This window comes from Motacilla alba, chromosome 6, assembly GCF_015832195.1.
Source record: "Motacilla alba alba isolate MOTALB_02 chromosome 6, Motacilla_alba_V1.0_pri, whole genome shotgun sequence".
NCBI classification, from domain to species: domain Eukaryota; kingdom Metazoa; phylum Chordata; class Aves; order Passeriformes; family Motacillidae; genus Motacilla; species Motacilla alba.
Genome location: NC_052021.1, coordinates 25,463,195 through 25,484,660, shown reverse-complemented (window position 1 = coordinate 25,484,660; position 21,466 = coordinate 25,463,195). Strand labels below are relative to the sequence as shown.

The following is a 21,466-nucleotide window of genomic DNA, read 5'->3' as shown; positions in this document are numbered from 1 at the left end:
CATCACAGAGCTCTTGTGAGGAGTGATCAATTAATGCTTTCAGGGCACTTTTGGGACCTAAAGGCAAAAGGCACCTTATGGTCTTAAATTTCACTACCCCTGCTGCCCCAGGATGGAAGTTTTATTTTAAAGATCCAGTTTCTTCCCTGGAGTGGGAGGGAGGCAGTCTATTATTCAAGGATATCATCCCTATCTTTGTTGTAGTTGCCTTGTGGCCATGCAACATCACTCAATAATACTGTCAAGTATTATCCTTTGCTTGTGCCAGAGTGCTAAGCAGTGATTTATTGCTTGAATACACATTCCTTTCATGAAAGTGATTTGTTGAAACAATAGTAAAGTGCTAAATAAATTATTCATTGCATGCTAATTTTTCACTTTTCTATTCTGTAGTAAGCTCCAGAATAAACAATCTGGGTCTTGTTTATAAATTCCAAGTTTTTGATTGTGTGCATCCCCCACCCCCAGTCTTTCCCCCAGGACATGGACCTTTTCCCAAGGATATCTGCAGCCTTTCTCACCTTGGTTGCCCTTTGGGCTACTTTTCCTCTTCCTGCTTTCTTCCGGGAGAGTTGGGTGAATTGTATTCAAGTAGTGGCTTGGATTACTGGTTTGGGAAAACTCTGTGACTAGAGTTAATGGGTATTTCTAAATCCTTAAGGAACTTCTGTGTCTTAACCAGAAAGGCACCACCATAAATAGAGCTTACAAAGTAGGATCCTCGTAGCTGACTGGCATGTTTTCATAAGTCTTCTCTTGCATATTCCCTCTTTCTCTGAGTGCTGGGTGCTGCTGTCTTTTAGCTGCCACTGGCTACGCTGCAAGACCTAGTTTGGACATGAGATGAGGTGTCTGAGAAACTTCTCAGCAGCAGATCTGCTGGCTTTCCTACTTTCCTTCAGAAATGGTTTCTTAGCACTTGAAATCTTTGTCCCTTGGCAAAGCTTGGAGCCTCTGGAATGTTTCTGAGCGTTTCAGTAGCAAGCCAGGAGCAGGCCAGGCACAGAACAGCAAAGTGCTTTTCTCCACTTGACCCTTCCACCCTTTCTGGGTGTCCGCTCCAAATCACTGCCAGTGACTGCATGTTTAGGCACAAGCTGCTGACTGCCAGTGAATATAATGGGGTGTAAGAGAAGAATTTTCTTTCCAAGTCGTTCAGGGCTTTTCCCTCCTCTGGTCTTAATTCTAAAATAATCCCCTAAAGGCCTATGTGGGTATTTGGTGAAATAAATAAACAGAAGACTACATTTCCCTCTTGAAACATGCACAGAGTTCTCATGCTAATGGCTTTTAAGCATCAATGCAATTATAGTGTGTAATCGATTCTCTCTATACCAGCTTTTGTCTTCTGAAATGAAACCCTGTCTCTTCCATAATTATTTGCCTTTGTGTTAAAACTTTTCAAGATGACATGATGTCTATTCCATTGTTTTTGTCCTCCTTCCCATCTTTCCTGCCCAATTCTGCCACTGAAAGAAATTTGGTTATTTCATCTTCATAGAAACCTGAGTAACTCTGGGTTTTTTCCTACAATAATTTACTCGCTAAATTTTCCTTTTGCTCCTTTTAATTTATTGGGTTTGTGTTTGGTTCTTTGGTTTAGTTAATCGTGTTTGGAGCTGCTCAGAAATATTTCCATGAAGCAGATTCTTATTGAATGAAAGAGGAATTAGTGAAAAGGGATTTCATTGTGGAAGCAAAAGGACTCAGAACAGGGAATTAATTCTACTTCATAAGTTAATCAGCATGTCAGTGGCCAAGGTGTTTTTCTGGACTGTGAAAGGCCTAGGTTTGGGTCCTTTTCAAAGTCAGGAAAAGCAGTAACTCAGTGTCTTGACCTTTGGGCTTTAGCTATTTCAGTCTCCTTCTCTCTGCTTCGGTGGTGGTGGTATTTTAAATTCTTTTCAGACTGTAACAAGTTTCTGTTTCATCCTTATGACAAGCATGAAGACTGGGGCTATCTTTAAAGGGCTTGAGGGAGCAAGATGCTGCATTTAGCCTCTCTCTATAATAATTTGTGTTGCTGTCTATACTAAAAGTTGTCACCATGCCAGGGACCCCTGTAAGCTGAGTGTAATAGAAACTGCCAAACATCTTACTCTACTGATTGAATGATACAAGATTAGGAAGGGAAATACTGGTATCTGTATTTGGCAAACATTGAATTTTTGTCCTACAGGTGGTTTTTGTAGTTGCCAAAAATAGGAATAATTATAACAAATTTATATAAGTTCATGAGTCCTAAAGCTACCTATGATAGCTATAAGAACAAAAGAATTGGCCATACTCTCTCTTGAAATGTGGCTAAAATTGTATACCTGGGAAAACTTGCACAAGTATTGCTAAATATAGTTTTATTTAATTGACCTCAATGCACTTTTTTTCCCCTGAACTTCTGTCCCCCCTTGAGCTTATAGTAAACTTCTGGTGTCCACAAAATGCAGTGGGAAGGAACTTCCCTACCTATATATATATATGCAATATTTTTAACTTCCCAGCTTTGCTTGGTCTGTATGCTGAAAAGTAGTGAATAATAAATTCAGTACACTTGTGACTTTACAGATGTCCTTCATATCTTCTTTGTCTCTTTCTTGGATTGATAGAGTTATTTCTCACTAAAAAAAGGTCATTCCACATCTTTGATCATACTTGATTGCTCTCTCTGATCCTTTTATTATTAGGCACAATAGTCACAATAGTTTTTGAATTAGGAAGAGTTTAATCTGCTGGCTTATGGAAGTTATTAAAGGGAAGAGCCACCCTCTATGTGGACAATTTTTAATGCTTTCCCTCTAAACTTCTATCTCTTGTGCCGCAGGTGGGATAGTGGGCAATATCAGGCCTGTTCATTGATGGCTGCAGGAAAATGAAGGAATTTTACCTTATAGGTTCTTTGTAACAGAGGTTGGTGAAATGGAGATTTGTTGGGTTAGCTGTATAACTCTGTTGTTGTCCTCTGTCATTGCACCCTTGTTGATCTGCAGTCCATGTGGAAAGCAAATCACAAAAGTCTTCATGACTCCATAGTTCTTGCTACTTGAGTGCTTGGTAAAGTCCCTGAAACTGCTGGCTGGTATGAAATTGCTAAAAATAATATGAAGAACAAGATTGATATAAGTAATTTGCCCCAAATAATGAGTTCTCTCAAATTTGGTTGGTTTTCTTTTTGTTCATGAGCAGCCAGTAAAATTCTCAGTGAATTATTCAGGTTTATTTGTGAATTTATTTGGAAACATTTCCTCACCAAACAGTTCATTGAGAATATTCCTGTGTTCTGGTTGTGTTATTTACAGTCCCAGGGTTCTGGGTGATATTGGGGAAGTGAAGATGAAGGGAACAGATAGGTGACCAATTATTTCCAGTTTTTGAATGTGCAGACTCTCAAACATGACAGCTTGAGAGTGATGGTTTATTGACTCATAATGCATGGAAAAGCTTCAAGTCCTTTAGTTTCTGCTCAATTATAGCAGACTAGCAAGCTTGTGAAAACTTAATTTAGTGCTTCTTTGTTATTGACTTATGTTCCTGTTAAGTAGGCGATGGAAGGGATCTCTGGAGTTTAATAAAGGATTCATGGATCACTGCACATTGAGGTGTACTTAAACTGTCTTGATTGTGCCTGGATATTTGTTTCTCTCTCCCCAATTAGAAGGCAGCGTGACTGTTTCATCAGGAGAGTTGTGCAAATATAGTTACACCATTAAATCTAGCTACCATTTTTTACACAGCTGTATGTGAAATGTTACAATGCTTTATTAACCATTAGTCACACTGCACGCTGCCTGTCTCTGTGTGAGGCATTGCCTGTGACTAAACCTTTTCAGCTGGTAACAGCAGAGCAGCCAAACTGCAGGTGGGCTGTGCTGAGGTCCAGCACCTCTGCACGTGTTGCATGCTCCTTGTATGAGTGGAAAGCACCACGGGAGAAGAAGATTATGGCAGCTGCTCTTTCCTCGAGCTGTGGCACATCCTGAGGATCAGCTCTTAGTGCAGAGTGTGGAGCTGGCACGTGACTGAGAGTAGATGCTTTCTGCTGTGTTACTAGTTCTGGTACAGAACCAAAGCTGGAGCTCATGAAGACCCAGCTCAATTCTCTTATGCTGGAAATTAATATGCTCTCAAGGCATAGAAGATAGCAGCTTGAGATGTTAAAATCCATGGTCTGGACAAGAAATCAGGACATATATAGTGAGAATAGTGTCCTGAAGGTTTTCCTTGGGTTGGGAGGGTGGTGGGTTGCAGAGGAACCTTCCTTTTTTTTTTTTTTTCTCCTGAGATTTCAGCAGTCAAAAGATGTCTGATCACCACATCAATAGTCCTCTCAAGAAACTGATTCAGAAAGCTGCTGTAAGTGGCTAGCAATCAAGTACTAGAAATATTTTGTCAAATATACCATGTCCAAATGATTTCAACAAAATGTTGATGAGCAGTCTGTGCACAACTCATGCTGAGAGCTGATGGTGTTCAAGTCAGGAAAGTAGACTAATAAGTACGTGGCTTTTTTTTTGCTGTGGATTATCCCAGGACAGCTGCAACCTTGACTGAAATGCATGCAAAAATACATGTAAAACATGAAAGTCTGAAAACACTAAAGCAGAGGTTCGGTTCTGGTTTTGCCTTCATAAGCAAAGTCTAACGTGGTTTGAAATCAGCCTTTGAATCCTGTAGGATTCAAGGCCCCCCTAGGGGCCATCTTTCTGGCCCAGGTTTAGGTAGTCTGCAGTAACATTGTAAAATTAGGGCTCCAAGAAGCTACAGTGAACACCTTTAGAAGTTTGATCATGGTGTTCTTCTTGAAAAAATTTCTATCCCTACAAAGCCATGAAAGTGTTCATTATGATTTTAGACCCTGTTGTGCTGTGTAAGGTGGAGAGCACTGAGAGGACCTAGGGATGATGATGGGAATACCTCTGATAAATTGTATTGAAGATAAGAGCTCTGTTGGTGTTAATGAACTTGAGTTGGATTATCACAGACCATGTTGTGTGGTGGGTCTTTAATAATGGTGATCAAACCTCAAACACAGTGATTGTTGCAGTCCACGTCCTTGTTTAGCTGAGTTTGAATGAGCATGGACATCTTTTGACGCAGTACTTGTGTGCATTTCCAGGAACAAAGTTGCCATGGCCAATGAGTACTGGGGAGTGTTAGAGAGTGTCCTGAGAGCTCCTCAGTGCTGCTCTCTGTGGCAGTGTTGGCTGATTTGCTTTGAGGACGCACATCATGACCCCAGATGAATTACTGTGGCACAGAGTGCAGCCTGTTGCTTCCTTCCCACTGAGGTATGAACCTGATCAGTAGCAGAGTGCAGACTTCCAGTACCTTCCTGGCCAGATAGTTCAGCACTGTTTGATGAGAGAAATTTTTTTTTGTCAGGGGAGAAAAACATTTAATTACATTTGGAACTTGTGCTGTGGTAAAGGACAAGCTCTGGCCCATATCCTGAGGGAGCCTTGCTAGAAGTATTTACAGAGTAGCTGGAAACGGGGTCAAGACAAAGATCTAAGCCAGTTGTAAACCTGGGTCAGAAGTGCAAGGAAGGGTACGGTGAGCCAGTGTGGATCACTTGGTCGTAAGCCAAGTAGGTCTGGGGAAAATTTAGCCATGGTTACCCTAGAATTTCTGCTGTGATAGCAAAGACCCTCCTAGAGCCTAATCTAGCAAGTTCACAGAGCAGTCTCTTCTGCCCAGCCACTGATTTATGTTTTGATACCTAGAGATGGTCCTTCACATCTCAAGTTTTAAAAAGCAGTTAGAGGTCAGGATTGATTAACAAAATATTGACCAACCAAAATACATAAGCCAAAATATGGTTTTTTTTGAAAATGTTCTTATGGTTTGAAGAAAACCATGATGGTGTCCAAGGTGTGAATGCCTTGTCTTTCCCAGAATAGCCACTGGGAACTGATTTCCTTTGGGAGATGGTGAGCCAGGTTTAAAAACCTCTTTTGTCAATCTGTCTTCCCAGGTGTCTGTTTCTTTCACTTTGTGTGAGTAACTAAATCCATTTTTAGTGCTCTGTCTCTTGATAGGTGCACTCACTTTGGGATGTGGTAAACCCAGGATCAGATATATTTTGCTTTGAGCTGTCAGTGCAGAAGTGATAAAGTTTTGTTTCTCCTTCTCTTTCCCACCTGCTATGGCAGAATAATCCACTTCAAGTGCTGATCCTAATGAATAACAGACTTTCTGAAGCCTTGTATTTCTATGCAAGAGGAAGGGTTATTTGTATTCACAGCAGAACTGGAATAAGACTGGATTTTTAGTTCCTTTTCATTCTATTTCTAGTTTGCTTGTTTTTTTTTCTTCTTGCTCTTGTTAGTTTGTGTTGATTGGTAAGTGATAAAAAAGGGAGAAAAACACACAGCCCCAGAAAGCAAAAACAAAGCAAAAAATGAAGAAAAGGCGAAAGACTATTTTCATTTCATTACTGTGCTTCTTCACAGCCCCTATTCTGACATTTAGAACAACATAATATGCATGTCTCTGTTCATTAGGTTCCTCAGTACTACACAGTGACAGCCATAGAGGGTGGGGGAAAAAAAGAAAAATCTTAAACATGAACTAACCTTTGCAGGCTAAATAACAAAGAAATGAGAACAGCAAAGAAGAAAAATGATTTCTAAAAAAAGAAATATATCTGAAATCATGACCTTGCATAGGTTACTCAACTATCATTACAACAGGGGAAAAAGAATAGTGACCTCTAGGGCAGAAATAACTAATTTTCTGCCCAGTGATTTGTTTTTTTTGCACATGTGTGTTTGAGCAGATCTATTACTGGTATTTGAACCACAGTAAATGGTTCAAAAACCACTAGAACACAAGAAGACTGCTGAAACTGTGGATAATCTTGAAGACATTTGGAAGCTGATACAGATTCTCAAAAATTAAAAAGCTTCTAATAGAAAAAGCTCTTATGTGTTGTTGAAGTAGTGTACCTATTCAAAGGATAATAGTTCCTGCACCAAGTGGAGATATCAAAACTGTTAATCCAGAACCTGGTGCATGTGTCTGCCACAACATGGTGTCACATACAAATCTTGGGAATGTTAAATGCTAAGATTTTATCCTAAATTTACTACAAAGTCAGGATATAGCAGTATTGCTTGGGGTTCTTGATGTAGCTAGTCAGGAACTGACATGCATGTTTGGATGGGTCCAGGGATGCCTCTGCAGAAGGATTGTTAGAGCCAAATCAAAAAGAATTGTGATGGAATGCAGCTGGCTTTCTTCCCTCATCTGTTCCAAGACAACTGCAGAACTTTAAGATTGTGTGGGTTTTACTGAAATTTACTGAGGAAGAAAAAAGAACAAAAGAGACATTCCAGGCCTCTGGAGGGGAAATATTTTGATTTCTTCTACTGGCACTTTTAATTTTTTTTTCATTTCATATGCTTTTTGGGATGTCAATTACAATTTTTCTCCGCTCAAATTATGAGATTAAAATTCTCAATGGAGTTTTCTTTCATGGCTGTTTTAAGATTTGTAAATTTTCCTCACTTGGGAAAAAGTAAAAATCTGAGTATTTTATGAAAAATAATTCTCAGTCTGTTTAGCACCAGTAATTACACACTCCTGATCTTAGTATTCCATAAAATTAGCCTGACTCTAATTCTGGGATTTTACAGTTTCTTGATTCTTGTATGATCCTCCCCAAGAGTACATCAACCAGTGGCAAGGAACAGGAATAATAATAAAAAAAAAACCCACCACCCTGCTTTTCCTGTTTATTCTTCCCAATTTCTATGCCTGCTCTCTTCAGATCTGCTTCTAAGACTACCAGATGTCAAAATATTAATTGGGGGAAAGATTCATTAGTCATTTATGTCTTGGGTACCTCTGGCAAGCAGAGCAGGAGAGGGACAAGAGGAGAAAACAGGACTTGGAAGGAGATATAAGGAGCTGTGCAGCTGCTCTGCAGGTCCCAGGGAGGCTCAAAGCTGAGGGTATGTGCAGCTCCCACATGATGCCTCCACACAGGAGTGGAGTTCACAGCTACCTTTCATTGGGTTGATATTCAGAAAGGCTTTATGTTCCCATTTCATCCCCTTCTGTGGTCTTTCCCCCTTGGTTTTTATTTACTTGCTAAGTAGGGGATTTGCAGACCTGTCTAGAGGGTGCTGTGAGGGGTGGCAGTGACGCAGCTCTGGATCTGGAGCTGACAGCTGCCCTGCTGTCATTGAGAAGCATTCCTGGGAGGGTGGAGAAGGAAATACAGGATTTACAAAGTCCTGATTGGCATTAGCCTTGGTGAAGAACATGTGCCCACCCCAGCTTTGGCTTCTGCCTTGGCTGGGGCTTCCCACCTTGGCTCCCTCTTCAAAGAGGGACCTGCCAGGAGAGAGGGAAGCTCCTCCCTGCCAGCACTGGGGTTTTAGGGAGCAGAGGGGATGCCCATGTCAGGGTGCCCTGGGGAGCAGAGGGGGATTGTGGCTGCTGTGTGAGTTTCCCCTTGAGCTGCACATGACTTGTGTTCATGCAGATAGGAAATGCTTTGGGCAGCCTTTTTCTGTGCTGGCAGTGAATTAGGAGTTGTGCTGTAGAAAGAGATGTCAGAGGTGTGTTCTCTGCCCCCTGTACTGCTCTTTCTGCTGTCTTGTGTGCTGCTGTGTGTATTGGAAGGAGATAATTACCGTTGTGGCTGTTTCAGGGTGTGTAAGAGGTAGATGAACTTCTGGCTTTGGAAAAATTAGTGGTGAGGTCTCTTCCTCCCCATGTGGCAATTCTATGCCGTGCTGGTGCCAGCTGGCATTGGGCTCATGGGCTCTGAACTTCCTGCAGTCCTTTGCTGCTCAGCCAAATTGGGTGAAGTTAACAGTTTTATCAAGGGACCAGGGGGATTGTGTGTCCGTGATCCTCATTTCTTAGGAACCCCAGCTGAAAATAAGAGGTATATAGATCAGAGGTTTTGTCAGATAAGAGTTGGGTCTGTAATTTACTGTGGTTTTAATAGGATAGGGAGGAGGATAAGATATATGGTGAGCTGGCAGGGAGACATGCAAAATAAATTAGTAGCAATAATAATTGTCTGGTAGTTTGTCCCAAATGTAGATCTTATTAAAGAAGCCCATCATCTTGAAAGTCAGAAATAAGTTTTTAAAGACACTAACAAAAGAGCAGGCTGAAATCTTCTGCTGCAAATTCTTTTTGCTAAAAGTGCTTTCCTCCCCCAGTAAGATAATTTTATTCTAGAAGTGCCTGCTCTGGCAGGAGGGAAAAACTCTATATCAAAAGAGCTAATAAAAGTCATAGACTTGGAAACATTTCCATTCTGGCTAAACCTAAAACTTTTCAGTGAAGTTGTAGAAGCATTGGTTGTTAGGGATATTTGAAGGTCCACAGTTCAACCTCTTACTCAAAGCAGTGTTATCACCAGCTATAGATCAGGTCAGCCATGACTTTGTCTAGCCAGATGTTAAAAAACTCCAAGGATGGAGGCTTTACAGATGTTCTGGGTAGTCTGCCCAGGTGTTGAACTATTACCCTTATTGAAATTTTTCCTGATGCCCAGCCAGTCCACTGGTGATCATTTGCTTCTGTCAAATCATCTGCTGCAACCAGAAAGTGTTTGACTGGAGACAGGCCAGTGGGTTATCTGTGCACCACAGCTATGAAAAGGATCAGCAGGTTCAGTGTCAGTGAAACAGAGCAGAAAATAGTCACTATTTCTACTGCATGCAAGATCTCATCTTGTATCCTGAAACTCCGTCTAGATCTGAACTCATTCCCACTGCACTCTGCCTCATGGGGTTAAGAGAAGAACCTGTTGGTGATGTCATGCAGAGGAACTGAACAAAAAAAAGGTTCAAAAAAGGCTCAACATATATCTCTGCAAATTCTTTCCATGTCAGTTTAGGCAATTGCTTTTAACAATTCATTCAATTATGTTAAGCACCCATTAAAGGAATCCTAAGCCCTCCCTGGGGTCACTTCAGTTCTGTGAGATTGTAATTGTTTGAGACTAACCATGATTTCTTCTTTTGCCTTTAGGTGATTCTAATTCTGACAAAGCTGTATGACTACAACCTGGGAAGCATCACAGAGAGCTCTCTTTGGAGGTATGGAGATAAATTGAGTTAATAATTACTACCTTATGTAAATAGTAGAAGCCTGATACAATTCTTTTATTGAATTTAATTGGATTTCTTTAAAAGTGCTGGAAGGTTTCTAGCTAAACCTTCTCTCACTCCTGTCCTTTCACACTCAAGGACAAAAAGGCTGAAGTCTCATTGTCTTGTTTCAGCCAGATAAGGTACTTCTCAGATATTCTGTCTTTTGATTTCCCCTTTCCCATCTTATTCAGATTGAAATCAACCAATTGGTTTACTTTTGGGACAGCTGAACAGCCCAAAGTCCTTGTTTACAATGAAGGATCTCATGGCTGTCTGCCCAGATGATCCTTATGAAAAGCCAGTGTTGCTGAGGCTGGGGGAACACCTATGAGTGAGTGTTCAACATCTGTTGATTAGAACTGATGGGATTAGCACTAGATAATTGATTTCCACTTGTGTGAACTTGACTGCTGGACCCATTTATACTGAGTGTTTTGAGACTTTCATGATTTTAAAGCATATCATGCACTATGGGAACCAAAAGGAAGAGCTGGGCCATGAACAATTTCTTAAGGCAGTTATTTGGATTCAACGTGAGCAGATGGTGCCTGGTTTTATTTCCCTGAAAAATTAACCCAAGAGCTGTTTTCTCTTTCCTGTGTCCTAGTATTACTTCCATGATTTGAAAGAGTGGTTTTCTCATAGTTTCATCTGTGAAACTCTGGTGGGAAGCTTAGGAGTTGTGTCTGCAGGTCACTGATGAAGGTGCATAGGCTGCTGGCAGCATAGAAGAAAACTTTGGGTATTTAAAAATAAAACCTCTTGTTAGAATGAACTTACTTTGATACACTTATATAGGAAAGAGGTTTTTTTACTAAGGGGGAATTTTGGGTCAGAAGTACAACAAATAAACTTTTTGCTCAGGAGCTGAGTGGGTTTCAGTGGAATGATAGAGGAGGGAATTGGCATGAAGTACATTCTGAACTCAGGCTATTGGTTCACCCCCTATCCTGAAAAAATAAAACTAAAACCAAACAGACTAAAACCTAAAGAAACACAGAACTTCTAGGATTTATTCTGAGCAGTATAAGGAATGCTCAAAAGGTATTCTGAGCAGTAAAAGGAATGCTTAGTATTTTGTGGGGTTGAATAAATGGTTTTTCATACTGTTATAGGGGGTTAATCAGTCTTCTTATTTCATACACCTTGCTGCCATGACTTTCTATTCTTATGTCTTTGCTGTGGTGTATGCACACCTAAAGGATCTTTCAGGACTGTGGCTTTGGCAATATTTTTCTACAGGGAGTTTGTGCGAGATTGTTTAATTTCTCAGTGGTTTTAAAAAAGAATATTCATAAATTCAAAAAGCATTTTCATTTTCTCTGACTACATTAAGTTATTTCACCATGAGGAGTACTCATCTCTCCTTTGTCAGTCATTGCAGAAGTTATGGCATTTCAGCATGTATGGGCACGTCCATCCCCATTTTGCTGACAGTGCTGAAGATCTGCTTCTGTGATGCAGGATTGTGTTGAGGTACTATTTTCTGACTGAAACTAGGACAGCCACATCAGAGTGGAAAGCACAGTTCCTGATGAGATGTATGAATGCAGCACAAAATTGTGCTCATGGCCTCATGCTCTTTTCTGTTTCTGGTTTCTGTGGAGCATTCCACAGTGGTACAAAATTTTGCCCTGATTAAGGGAGGGGACTATGTGGATGTCACTGGAAGATGTAACAGATAGCTGGGACCCCAGCAGTGTTGCAGTTCTAGAGTGAGTGCAGGGCACTTTTCCTGACCTCAGTTCCTAATCTCAGAATGTGATTAACACCATAAAAATAGCATGATTGTTTCCTCTAGTCTGAAATTCTATTACCAAAAACTGTCTGATGAAAAGTAAAAATCTGAGTATTTTATGAAAAATAATTCTCAGTCTGTTTAGCACCAGTAATTACACACTCCTGATCTTAGTATTCCATAAAATTAGCCTGATTCTAATTCTGGGATTTTACAGTTTCTTGATTCTTGTATGATCCTCCCCAAGAGTACATCAGCCAGTGGCAAGGAATGGGGATAAAAAAAAAATCACTCTGCTTTTCCTGTTTATTCTTCCCAATTTCTATGCCTGCTCTCTTCAGATCTGCTTCTAAGACTACCAGATGTCAAAATAGTAATTGGGGGAAAGATTCATTAGTCATTTATGTCTTGGGTACCTCTGGCAAGCAGAGCAGGAGAGGGACAAGAGGAGAAAACAGGACTTGGAAGGAGTTTTAAGGAGCTGTGCAGCTGCTCTGCAGGTCCCAGGGAGGCTCAAAGCTGAGGGTATGTGCAGCTCCCACATGATGCCTCCAAACAGACTGGCACCAAGACGATATGAAAATTATTATCATATCTGACCTTCCTTCTAGTACTATACTAGCATTCTTTCTTAAGGTTTAAGTTACCCTCAGCCTTCAGGGTAAGGTGTATGAGGAGCTGAACAATTTTCTTTTTGTTTAAGTATGTACCAGAGGATTAATATTCCATGAGCTGACCTTCTCAATATCTTTTGGAGTGTGTTAAAATTTTTAGTACCTGTGACATCTTAGAACAAGGAATTCCATGAATTATTTGAGGAACCACTTGTCTTACTTTGAACCCCTCAGCTTCACTTGGCACGTGTCACTTATCAGGACTTGATTGCATTTGTAGGGCCAACCATCCAGAATCCCTGGGAAGTGCTTTGAACTGGGAAATGCTGGAGAACCACAATCAATCCACTTGTCTTTGCAATGCTCCATTATTTGTGGTTGGCCCTTAAGTGCTCATGGCTGCTCTGGGAGCTGCCAGTGCATTTCCTTGGATTTTCCTCTCTCCTATTACCTTAAGCAAGCTCATGCTGGTTACATGGTGCTGTGTCCTGAGTCTGCCTCTGCTGTTAGATTCCCCCCTCACCATGCAGCCATGCCTTCAGATCACTGGTGGATATGACTATGAAGATGCTAGAACAGCTTCTCTGTTCCTAATGTGAAGGAAAGAATTGGTGAGGTGGGCATATCTTATTATTCTGTGTACCTCAAAGAGGTTATTAGCTGTTGCTCCTCCTGGCTGCTTAAGTGACTTGCTAATTTAAATCTCCCTGCTTCTTTGAAAAGGATAGACCAAAAATAGAGAGAAGGGGTGAAACATATCTTGCAATTTATTCTTGCAATTTAGTTCATGCCTCTGGGTTTCATTCTGGGGAACGGAAGAGAGCATCATCTCATGTCTGGTTTGCTTTCTGATATCAGGAGTTCTGTTTCTGAAGGATAGAGGGGAAAGGTGTTTCTGCAGGTACCCGAACTGAAGAGGAATCTGTCTTGAACACATGGCAAAGAAATCCCACTTCTGCCTCCTGTGCTGAGTGCACTCTCCAAAGGTTGATGAGTGATAAGGGGTTGTAGAAGCATGCTACTGACACGAGTAATTTGTGCAATAGCTGGATATAAGCACATCTGTCATTCCAAAGTGTATTTGGGTGATTTAAGCATTCTTACTGATGGGACTGTAACCACCTATAACCCAACTATGCCATTGCCTACAGGATATTATAAACACATTATTTCCTGCTAGGATTATGTTTCTTTATTTCTCAGCCAGTTTACTATAGCTGGCTGCAGCACCAATGGATGGTGATCATCCTTCTAAAACTACTGATGAATTAAAAGGCCACTGGTGACAGACACTGGTGACAGAAGGGATGAAATACAGTAAGAGAAATGAGACAGGAAGAATCTGTATAATCTTCTAGATTGTTAAGGCTCTGTGTGCATTGAGCTTTGGATGGCAAGTGAGCTGTTGCTTCTGTACATGATAAATGAAATTTTGCATCAGGCTGGGCCTGACTGTAATTATACCATTATCCTCTCAGCAGACTTTTTCCACAGTTTTAGTTGAGAACTTTTTATTTACTTTTTGTTATTCTTTTTATAGAAGAGAAAGAAAATGAAGAAGGAAAGATTATCTGTCACTGAGCAATTAACTGAGTGTATTGGATTTATTTCTCTTCTTCCTGTAGGTATCTCTCAGATCAAAAAGGGGATTAAGCTGTGAGAGTTAGGAGAAGATGTTTTTACCACTGGAGTAAGATAAGCTTGCATTTCAAATAAATAAAAATGTCAGAATTGTGTGCATGGTATCCAGGAGCTGTAGACAGCTGTGGGAGGACTAATCTTTTCCTGTTTGTGTAAATATGATGCTCTGGAAAGATGTGCATGACTGACACTTTCCCTCAGGACCTTGAGAGGCTCTCAAGCTATGAGTGCTGCCATTCACCTCTTTGCCTTCTTATTGCTCTGCATTTGGTCAGAAATGAGTCATTTCCTGGAACTTTCTATAAAAATAACAGTAATTGAACTTTCCTTTTCAGCCAGAAATTAAGAAGATGTAGAGTTTGCTCAGTGTGAGGATATTTTAAATCATAATCTGTTGCTGTGTTAGTTCTGGAAGCTACTGATGATAATCTTGGCACTTCAACATTTTGCCTGAGCTCTGAACTTCCCAGTTCAGGACTGATTATCACTTCCAACCTGCCCTTCACTGCTTCTAGTTTCTGCATTAAGGAAGCTTCAGCACATATGCCATAAAGAAATCTCAAGGATGATGAAAAATACTTATGTCTCATGTAAATCTAGATTTAATTTTCCATATGTAAAGCAGGGATTGTTTATAGTTGTTGTTGTTTTGTTTTTTTTTTCTTGGAAAGCTAAAAATGGATCTGTTTCCAGCTTTTACATGGCCTTTTTATTTAACCTTGAACTGCTATTTTCACTCCTCCATCAGTTTATTTACCCATTCCTTCCATCACCACCGCTGCACATTATGCTGCAACTCTGTCCTTTCAAGAAAGGAATTTGGGTTGTAATCCAGAGCAGAGTCGGAGTTGACCCTAGCCCTGTGGCTATAAATACTACAGGTGTTTTGAAGCCTCCCATATTCATATTTCTGCATTTGGTTTCCTGGCTCCTTTCCCTCTCTCAGATGAAAACTGTAAACACCCAGAACTGCTGATGCATTTGTGGAGATTCTCTTCTCCGACAAGAGAGTTTTTGGAACAGGAGACTTGAAAGTTAGTCTGTATTTGCTTACTTCCTTTATGGGGAATTTCTAGGTTATGTCTTTCATTGTATTCATTGTGCTCCTGGACCTTTTATGCATGTTCTTTACTTCTGTTTTGCAGATTGACTGTTTTCAACTCACATTTATCTTCTGCCTGCTAAGCCACGCTAATAAGGTCATAATGTGTGGCTTAGTGACACAGTGTGCTCTGCAACAACAGATTAGGGTCTTCTAGCTGAAGTAGGAGGTAGGAGAAGCAAATACATATGAGAGGAACTGAAAAAGTGAGGGGAAGGAAAGTCTCATTAAGCACATTTTAGCCAGCAGTTTTGTGGGAAAAAGGAACTTGAAAAGGACTATTTCAAAGGCTTTTATCTATAAATACGGTGTCCCAGTTGCTCAGTGTAAGTCACTTTTCTTAAATGAATATCAGAGCTTGATAAATGCTGCTACATTATCTCCCATGGGCCTTTAGTGACATTGTAACAATGACATTTCCTTGTGTCTTTGGTTTAATCCTTTTTTCATTTTCTCCCCTGCAAAAGCAGGAGCCTCTGGCTGGTCTGTGTATAGATGCTGGAGGGTTTCTGGGGGAGGGAGGAATGGGTTTGCACACTCAGCTATTCGTGTAGGAAGCCGTAGCTTTTTATGGTTTGATCACAGTGGGAGATCTGCCTGCACTGCAAGGGGGCTTAGAAAATGGATCTTTATGCCCTGTGTGTGGAGCTCAGTGCAGCCTTTTTTCCTGTGTGTGGGGACACTCTGTTCAGCCATCAGGACCCCATGGGACCCAACACATTCTAGAGCGATTTTTGTACCTAAGAGGGCTCATTTAGCCCTGGTGACTAACAGTGATAAAAACTTCTAGCACAGTCTGCTCTTCTGCTTGGCTGCCAAAGTTTCCTTGGATGTTCTTTTTGTTACCAAAACCAGCTTCAATGAAGATGAAGGGTGGGGAGGAGCAACTACCAACCAATAAAAAAAAAGAATGCACCCCAAACCCCCCCACATGACCTACCTAGGAAACAACCCACAGCAGATGCTTAGTTTAGCAGGAAACTTAGGTTTTTTTGAATTTTACCAATTTTACATTTCCTAAAGAATAAGGGCCAGTAAAACCATTGCATCTTGTGGCATATCGTGTGTGCTTGTCTAATCAAGCTCATGTAAGTTCTGCCTTGACTTATCTTGAAGAGTCAAATCCTGATATTATGAAGGATCAGATTCGGTTGAGGATTTAGTGATGTGCTTCTCACTCCCTGGTCTGTGAGGATAAAATATTCAGCACTAATGATGATGTGAATTTATTAAGCCTATTAAAAATGTGTTCTCTGTTGCAGCCAGTCATGAAATGTAGGGGTGTTATCAAGTAAATCAGAAAGAATCCAAATCCATTTTCTGCATGAAAGAAACATGTAAATCAAGATAATGAATATTAATGCTGACATATATTAGCAATATACTGTAAATAACAAATGCACCACATTCATGCCACTTAAAAGGCATACAGTGTTTCAACGTACTTTGTCAGTCTTACTCTGAAAATTAGATTATGAACTTCCATATCTGTTTCCTAGGCTGTACCTGTTTGCTCAAATGATGTTGGTAAAGCATAACAGAAATATCTCTGGTTCTGGTCCACAGGGTTCATCCGTCTGCTGTGGCTGTGTAATAACTGCAGACAGGCTAGACTGGAGCTGATGTCTAGGGGGAAAGACAAACCACACAGTACTTACCAGTTCATAAACAGAAAGTAAAACACCCTTTGTGTTCTGGTATTTCCATTCCTGTCATATCTCTATGCAGTCATTTTGCAGAGCTGGGTAAAATTGCACTCATCTCTTCAGGGGAGTATATCCACTACTAATCACCGAAAGGAAGGAGGCTGAGCTTGGGTTAACAGGGAGATACTTCAGTTGAAAGCATTATATATAAGCTTGAGATCTGAACTGTAAGGTTTCCAGATCCAGGTCCTAAATATTTCTGCATCTGCGCCCCAGCAATTATCCAGGCACACAGTCAAAGCTTATTGTTATTGCAGAAAAAGAACCAGGCATATGTCATTAGGTCTTTCTTGGAGGCTTAGTGAAGCACCTGGAAAAGATGTGCCGTAAAATTGTATATTTAAATATGTATCAATGGTATGTTTGTTGTGCAGCATAAGCTGACTGCCATTTACCCTGAAACATAGTGGCTTGCTTGGAACTATCCCTTTTTTTTTTTTTCTGATTTCTCTAACCTACCAAATAATAATTGGTCAAAATGGAAAAGGACAAATAAAGCTCACAATTAATCAATTAGTGCCTTCAATAATGGTAGCAAAGCTGGCTTTTGAGTGTGATCCTGCCCGTGGTTCCTGTGCCCGTGGCTGTTGTGCTTGTGGAGTGGAGTTTGTGTCAAAATAGGACATCAAGGCATGAGCTGTTTGGTAGGAAGGCATGGAGTCCTTTAGGAAGGCTGAAGCTGCTGGTTGAGACTCAGATCTGTGTGTGCACAGAATTGTTGGTGGGTCTTGTGCAGGTCACTGGACCAGCTAGGGCAAGGAAGGGTCACTTTGCCCTTGTCATTAGGATGTACCATTGGAGGGCCTGTGTGTACTGAGCACTGGGAAAGTTTGTGCTTGTGTGACAGGAACAACCTGGGGGAGACTCGATGCCTGGCAAGCAAGGAATTAATTTGCAGCTCGAGTTCCCCTTATGTGGGAGGAGGCATGGGGGAACTCAGGAACTTTTCTCTCCTGGCTGGCAGCTTCCTGCTGCTATTATGCCAAGTCATTTCACTGGTGAGATGCATTAAGAGGCAGAGGAAGATGTATCCTCCTGATTATGAACATCCTTGTAATGTGCTCTGAACTGATACTGTGCTTTGCCAGTGGGAGGTAAAAAGCCATTTCTTTTCACCCATTTCCCCCTATCCCCCAAATGACTTTCTTCTGCAAGAAAGTTGTGTGAATTTCCCTAGCATCCATTGTAGTGTGTGCTGTGTAGTTGGGTGTGAAGATAAAATCTCTTTTCAATGATCCTGCAGTCTGGATAGGTGGGAGTATCTATGAGAGTTGCTGAGTTGAAAAGGAATAGAAATTCAGAAACACCACATGTATTGTGTATTAAATGACTTCATGAGGAGATAGAGACTGATATCTGATCTTTCTCCAAGGCAAATTTCTTGCAGAAAGAGTGTTGTTCATTCTACTAATGTACTTTTACTGCTGTATTTTATGGCTGTGTACGTATCTGTGTAGGTGTTCCCATTAATTTTCTTCTGATTTTCCTTCAAGCCTGAGCTGCTGGAGTTGAGTGGTTGCTCAGAATCTCAGCTTTTCTGTGGTAGGAGAAAGCCCCACTTCTTGGTTTTCACACAGTGAAGAGAGGATGGAATAGCTTCAGTTGCTGTACAGATGGGAAAGCCCAAACACAGACTCTTCACACTTAGTTCCTTAGAGCTTTTTTCTTAATTGCTTGAAGTATCTTAGCTGTGAAGACAAATCAGGATAGGATGCAAGTGCAAGAAAAATGCAGTGGGTTCCTCGATGAACTGAACATGGTGGTACCTATTTGTCATACCAAAGGCTAAGGTTCAGCTCTGGTCAGGCCAAGCAGAACCTTGGACCTGCTTTCCTGAAAACCAGCTGAATGCTGGCTGTTGGCTTGTATTATTACAGTGTCCAGCATTAAAAAGAAACCCCAAACAGTTCTTTTACTGAACTTCTGTTAGTGTTTACTTTTGATGAAATTAGAGGTTTCTTTCCTCTTTCATAGTTGCAATGCTACAAAGATGCTCTCTCTTCTATGGCAGAACAGGAACAAAGGAGACACCTCCTCAGAGTTAATGGGGAACTGTGTATTTCCTATATATTTAGGGGGAAACAAAGCTGGGTGGAAAGGACACAGACTGAAGAGATGGCAGATTCCTTGTCACTTATTAATAGTAAGGCCCAGCAGGCCCTGACTGCCTGTCTTGAGCCGCTGAGAGATTTTTGTTAAGCTGCTGGCTTTATAATCTGCACAGCACTCAGCTGCCAGTCTGATGGGCCCTGTAACCTCTGGGGAAGAAGGGATGCAGTCAAAATCAGGCCAACATTGTCTTTTGTATTTGAATAGGAAACCGTTTTCAAATAACCTGAAAGGGAAATAGGAGGCCAGAACAACTGTCTGTTTAATTACCCTTCTGTAATACAGCAAGATAAAAGGAATTTTTAGGCAGCTCTAAGCTCCCATTCTGCTTTACCAATAAGTCACTGTTTTCTTACTGGTAGTTCGAGTGTTTACATTGTCAGCTCCAAAAGATCAATTTAGGAGGCTGAAAATGACACATTTTTAGTCTCCTTTATTTCTTCAGCGTTTAGAGCTGTGGAATGAGAAGGACAGCTCTGAATCCTGGCCTTCTACATCCAGCTTGAGGCAACCTTCTTCACTGTTGCATGTGTGGGTAATAAGGTTACCTGCCCGTGTACATGACCTGAGGGTTTTGGATTAAACTGGTCAATAAAATCCAGTCTTGGAAGAGTGAGAGTGCAGAAACCTACATAAACCCACAGTCTCTATCCATGGCTGAAACCTTACAGAGGTTTGATCAATGCTTTACCAAGCCAGATGTCTGATATATTCTCTTCCACTGCTTACAAGAATCATGAGATATTACCTCTTGTATGTCTTTGCAGGCAGGGTGGATTGTCATCTTTTTGTCAATGTGCAATATTGTTAGTTTGGATTTAGCCTGAACAGAGGCTAATCCCTGCAAAAGAATAAGAAATGAGAACAAACCCATTCCTTTTAAACTCCTTCCAAGGGGTTTTATGACCACAGATGTTTTATGACCACAGACTGTATGCCAGTACTGGGAAAATCACTAGAGGTAACAGCAACATGAAATTTTTATTTCCTTCATGAAGAGATGAAAAAAGCTTTTTTTCCTAATTGTGTTTGCAGCTTTTCAGTTCCTCTGTTCTTCTCTTTTCGGTGAGGTGAGGAAGGCAGAACTAGAGCCTTTATTTTCCTCCTTACTCCATGGTGGGGCTGCCTAAGTGAAAGCAATGCCATTTTGTGGAGTAGGTAAGAATGTGAAGGTTTTGCACAGTTCTTCCTCAAAATGAGTTTTCCTTGCTTAAGTTTTCAGAGGGAGTCTGATTTTTTTCCCTAGCCTGCCTCCAGCAGTGCCCAATAAATGACAGCTATAAGCAGTGTTAAACTTTCAATAAGAAACCTACTACCTTCGAGATAACTTTTCTTCTTGTGCTGCTGCAGCAATCAGCTCATGCCCCAAAACATGAGCTTTGATGACTTGCCATATGACATTATTATGTAGTTAAAAATGTAAGTTATCTCAATTATAGACTGTTGGCCCTTTCCAGTCAGCGCATCTGTGGCTTGCAGGGACTCTGACCTCCTTTGGCTGTGAGCAGTGTGCACTGACTACAGGCATTGTGGAAATATAATTTCTCTTCACTTCCCTGCCAATGCTCGAGTGACGATGTGCTCCCTTGTTATGAGGCAGCATAAAATTTAGAGGCTAGTCACGGTGAAGGTAGTAAGAAAGAAACTCAGAGACCTCAGTAAATTTTCCTTCTAAGTGTTCCCTTTTCAAAGGTAAATGGTCTTATTCTTTGTAATCTCTCCCTGTGTGTTAACAGCTTTCACAATGCTAACTCTTTTGTAAGAAAAGCACATTACAATCCCAGTCGACTTTATCTCTGGTAAGGGAGCCAAGGAAGGAAGAAGCCAATACGCTTTTTAAAAAATTTTCTTTACAGTCCACCAGCTACTCAGCACACATGTGTTGTAAATTCAAGATGTGGATGTTACTCAAAGAAGCAGCTGTGATGTCACGAGTGTTTTAATGGCCTATGATTTATTTCCCTAAGTGCTTTATTAAGATGATGCACAACAGCAATTGGAAGGCAAATGCTGCTTTAAGAGAGACTTGGAGGAGTTATTTTCAATCTCCTGACTTTTCTTCCTCAACACAGTAATTTGTTTGATTGGAGCAAAAGGGCCCTGGATTCAGAACAGGGATTCTACTTCTTATTTAGTGTTTCTTTGTGCGTTAATCAGCCCAGTTTGTGATCTGAGTGAGCAGAAGTATGAATGAACTTACTGTGATATGAGAGAGCTGCATGGTTCAGGGAACAGGATACTGGCTGGGGTTTGGAGATTGGCGTTCTGTCGCTGTATGGGTTTGTGGCTGTTTGATAGTGAAATATTTGGCTAGGCATAATCAAGAATCAGCAAATTCATGAGAACCAGAAGTCATGTGCAAAGAATCCTCTCCTGGCAATGACATTCAGGAAGGTTAGCTGTAGGTGCAGTGAAATAGGGCCTCTTTGCCATTAGTCTGG

At 40.9% G+C, this 21,466-nt stretch overlaps 1 protein-coding gene across 4 annotated transcripts in view; it reads left to right on the top strand.

Moving 5' to 3' along the window:
- SORCS1 (sortilin related VPS10 domain containing receptor 1) overlaps positions 1-21,466 on the top strand; it is a 263,542-nt gene that overhangs the window by 73,128 nt on the left and 168,948 nt on the right. For all 4 annotated transcript variants that reach the window (XM_038140148.1, XM_038140150.1, XM_038140147.1 and 1 more), the window contains exon 2: positions 9,994-10,061. In XM_038140148.1, the coding sequence (XP_037996076.1) occupies positions 9,994-10,061 (68 nt within the window). The remainder of the gene's footprint in view (positions 1-9,993; positions 10,062-21,466) is intronic.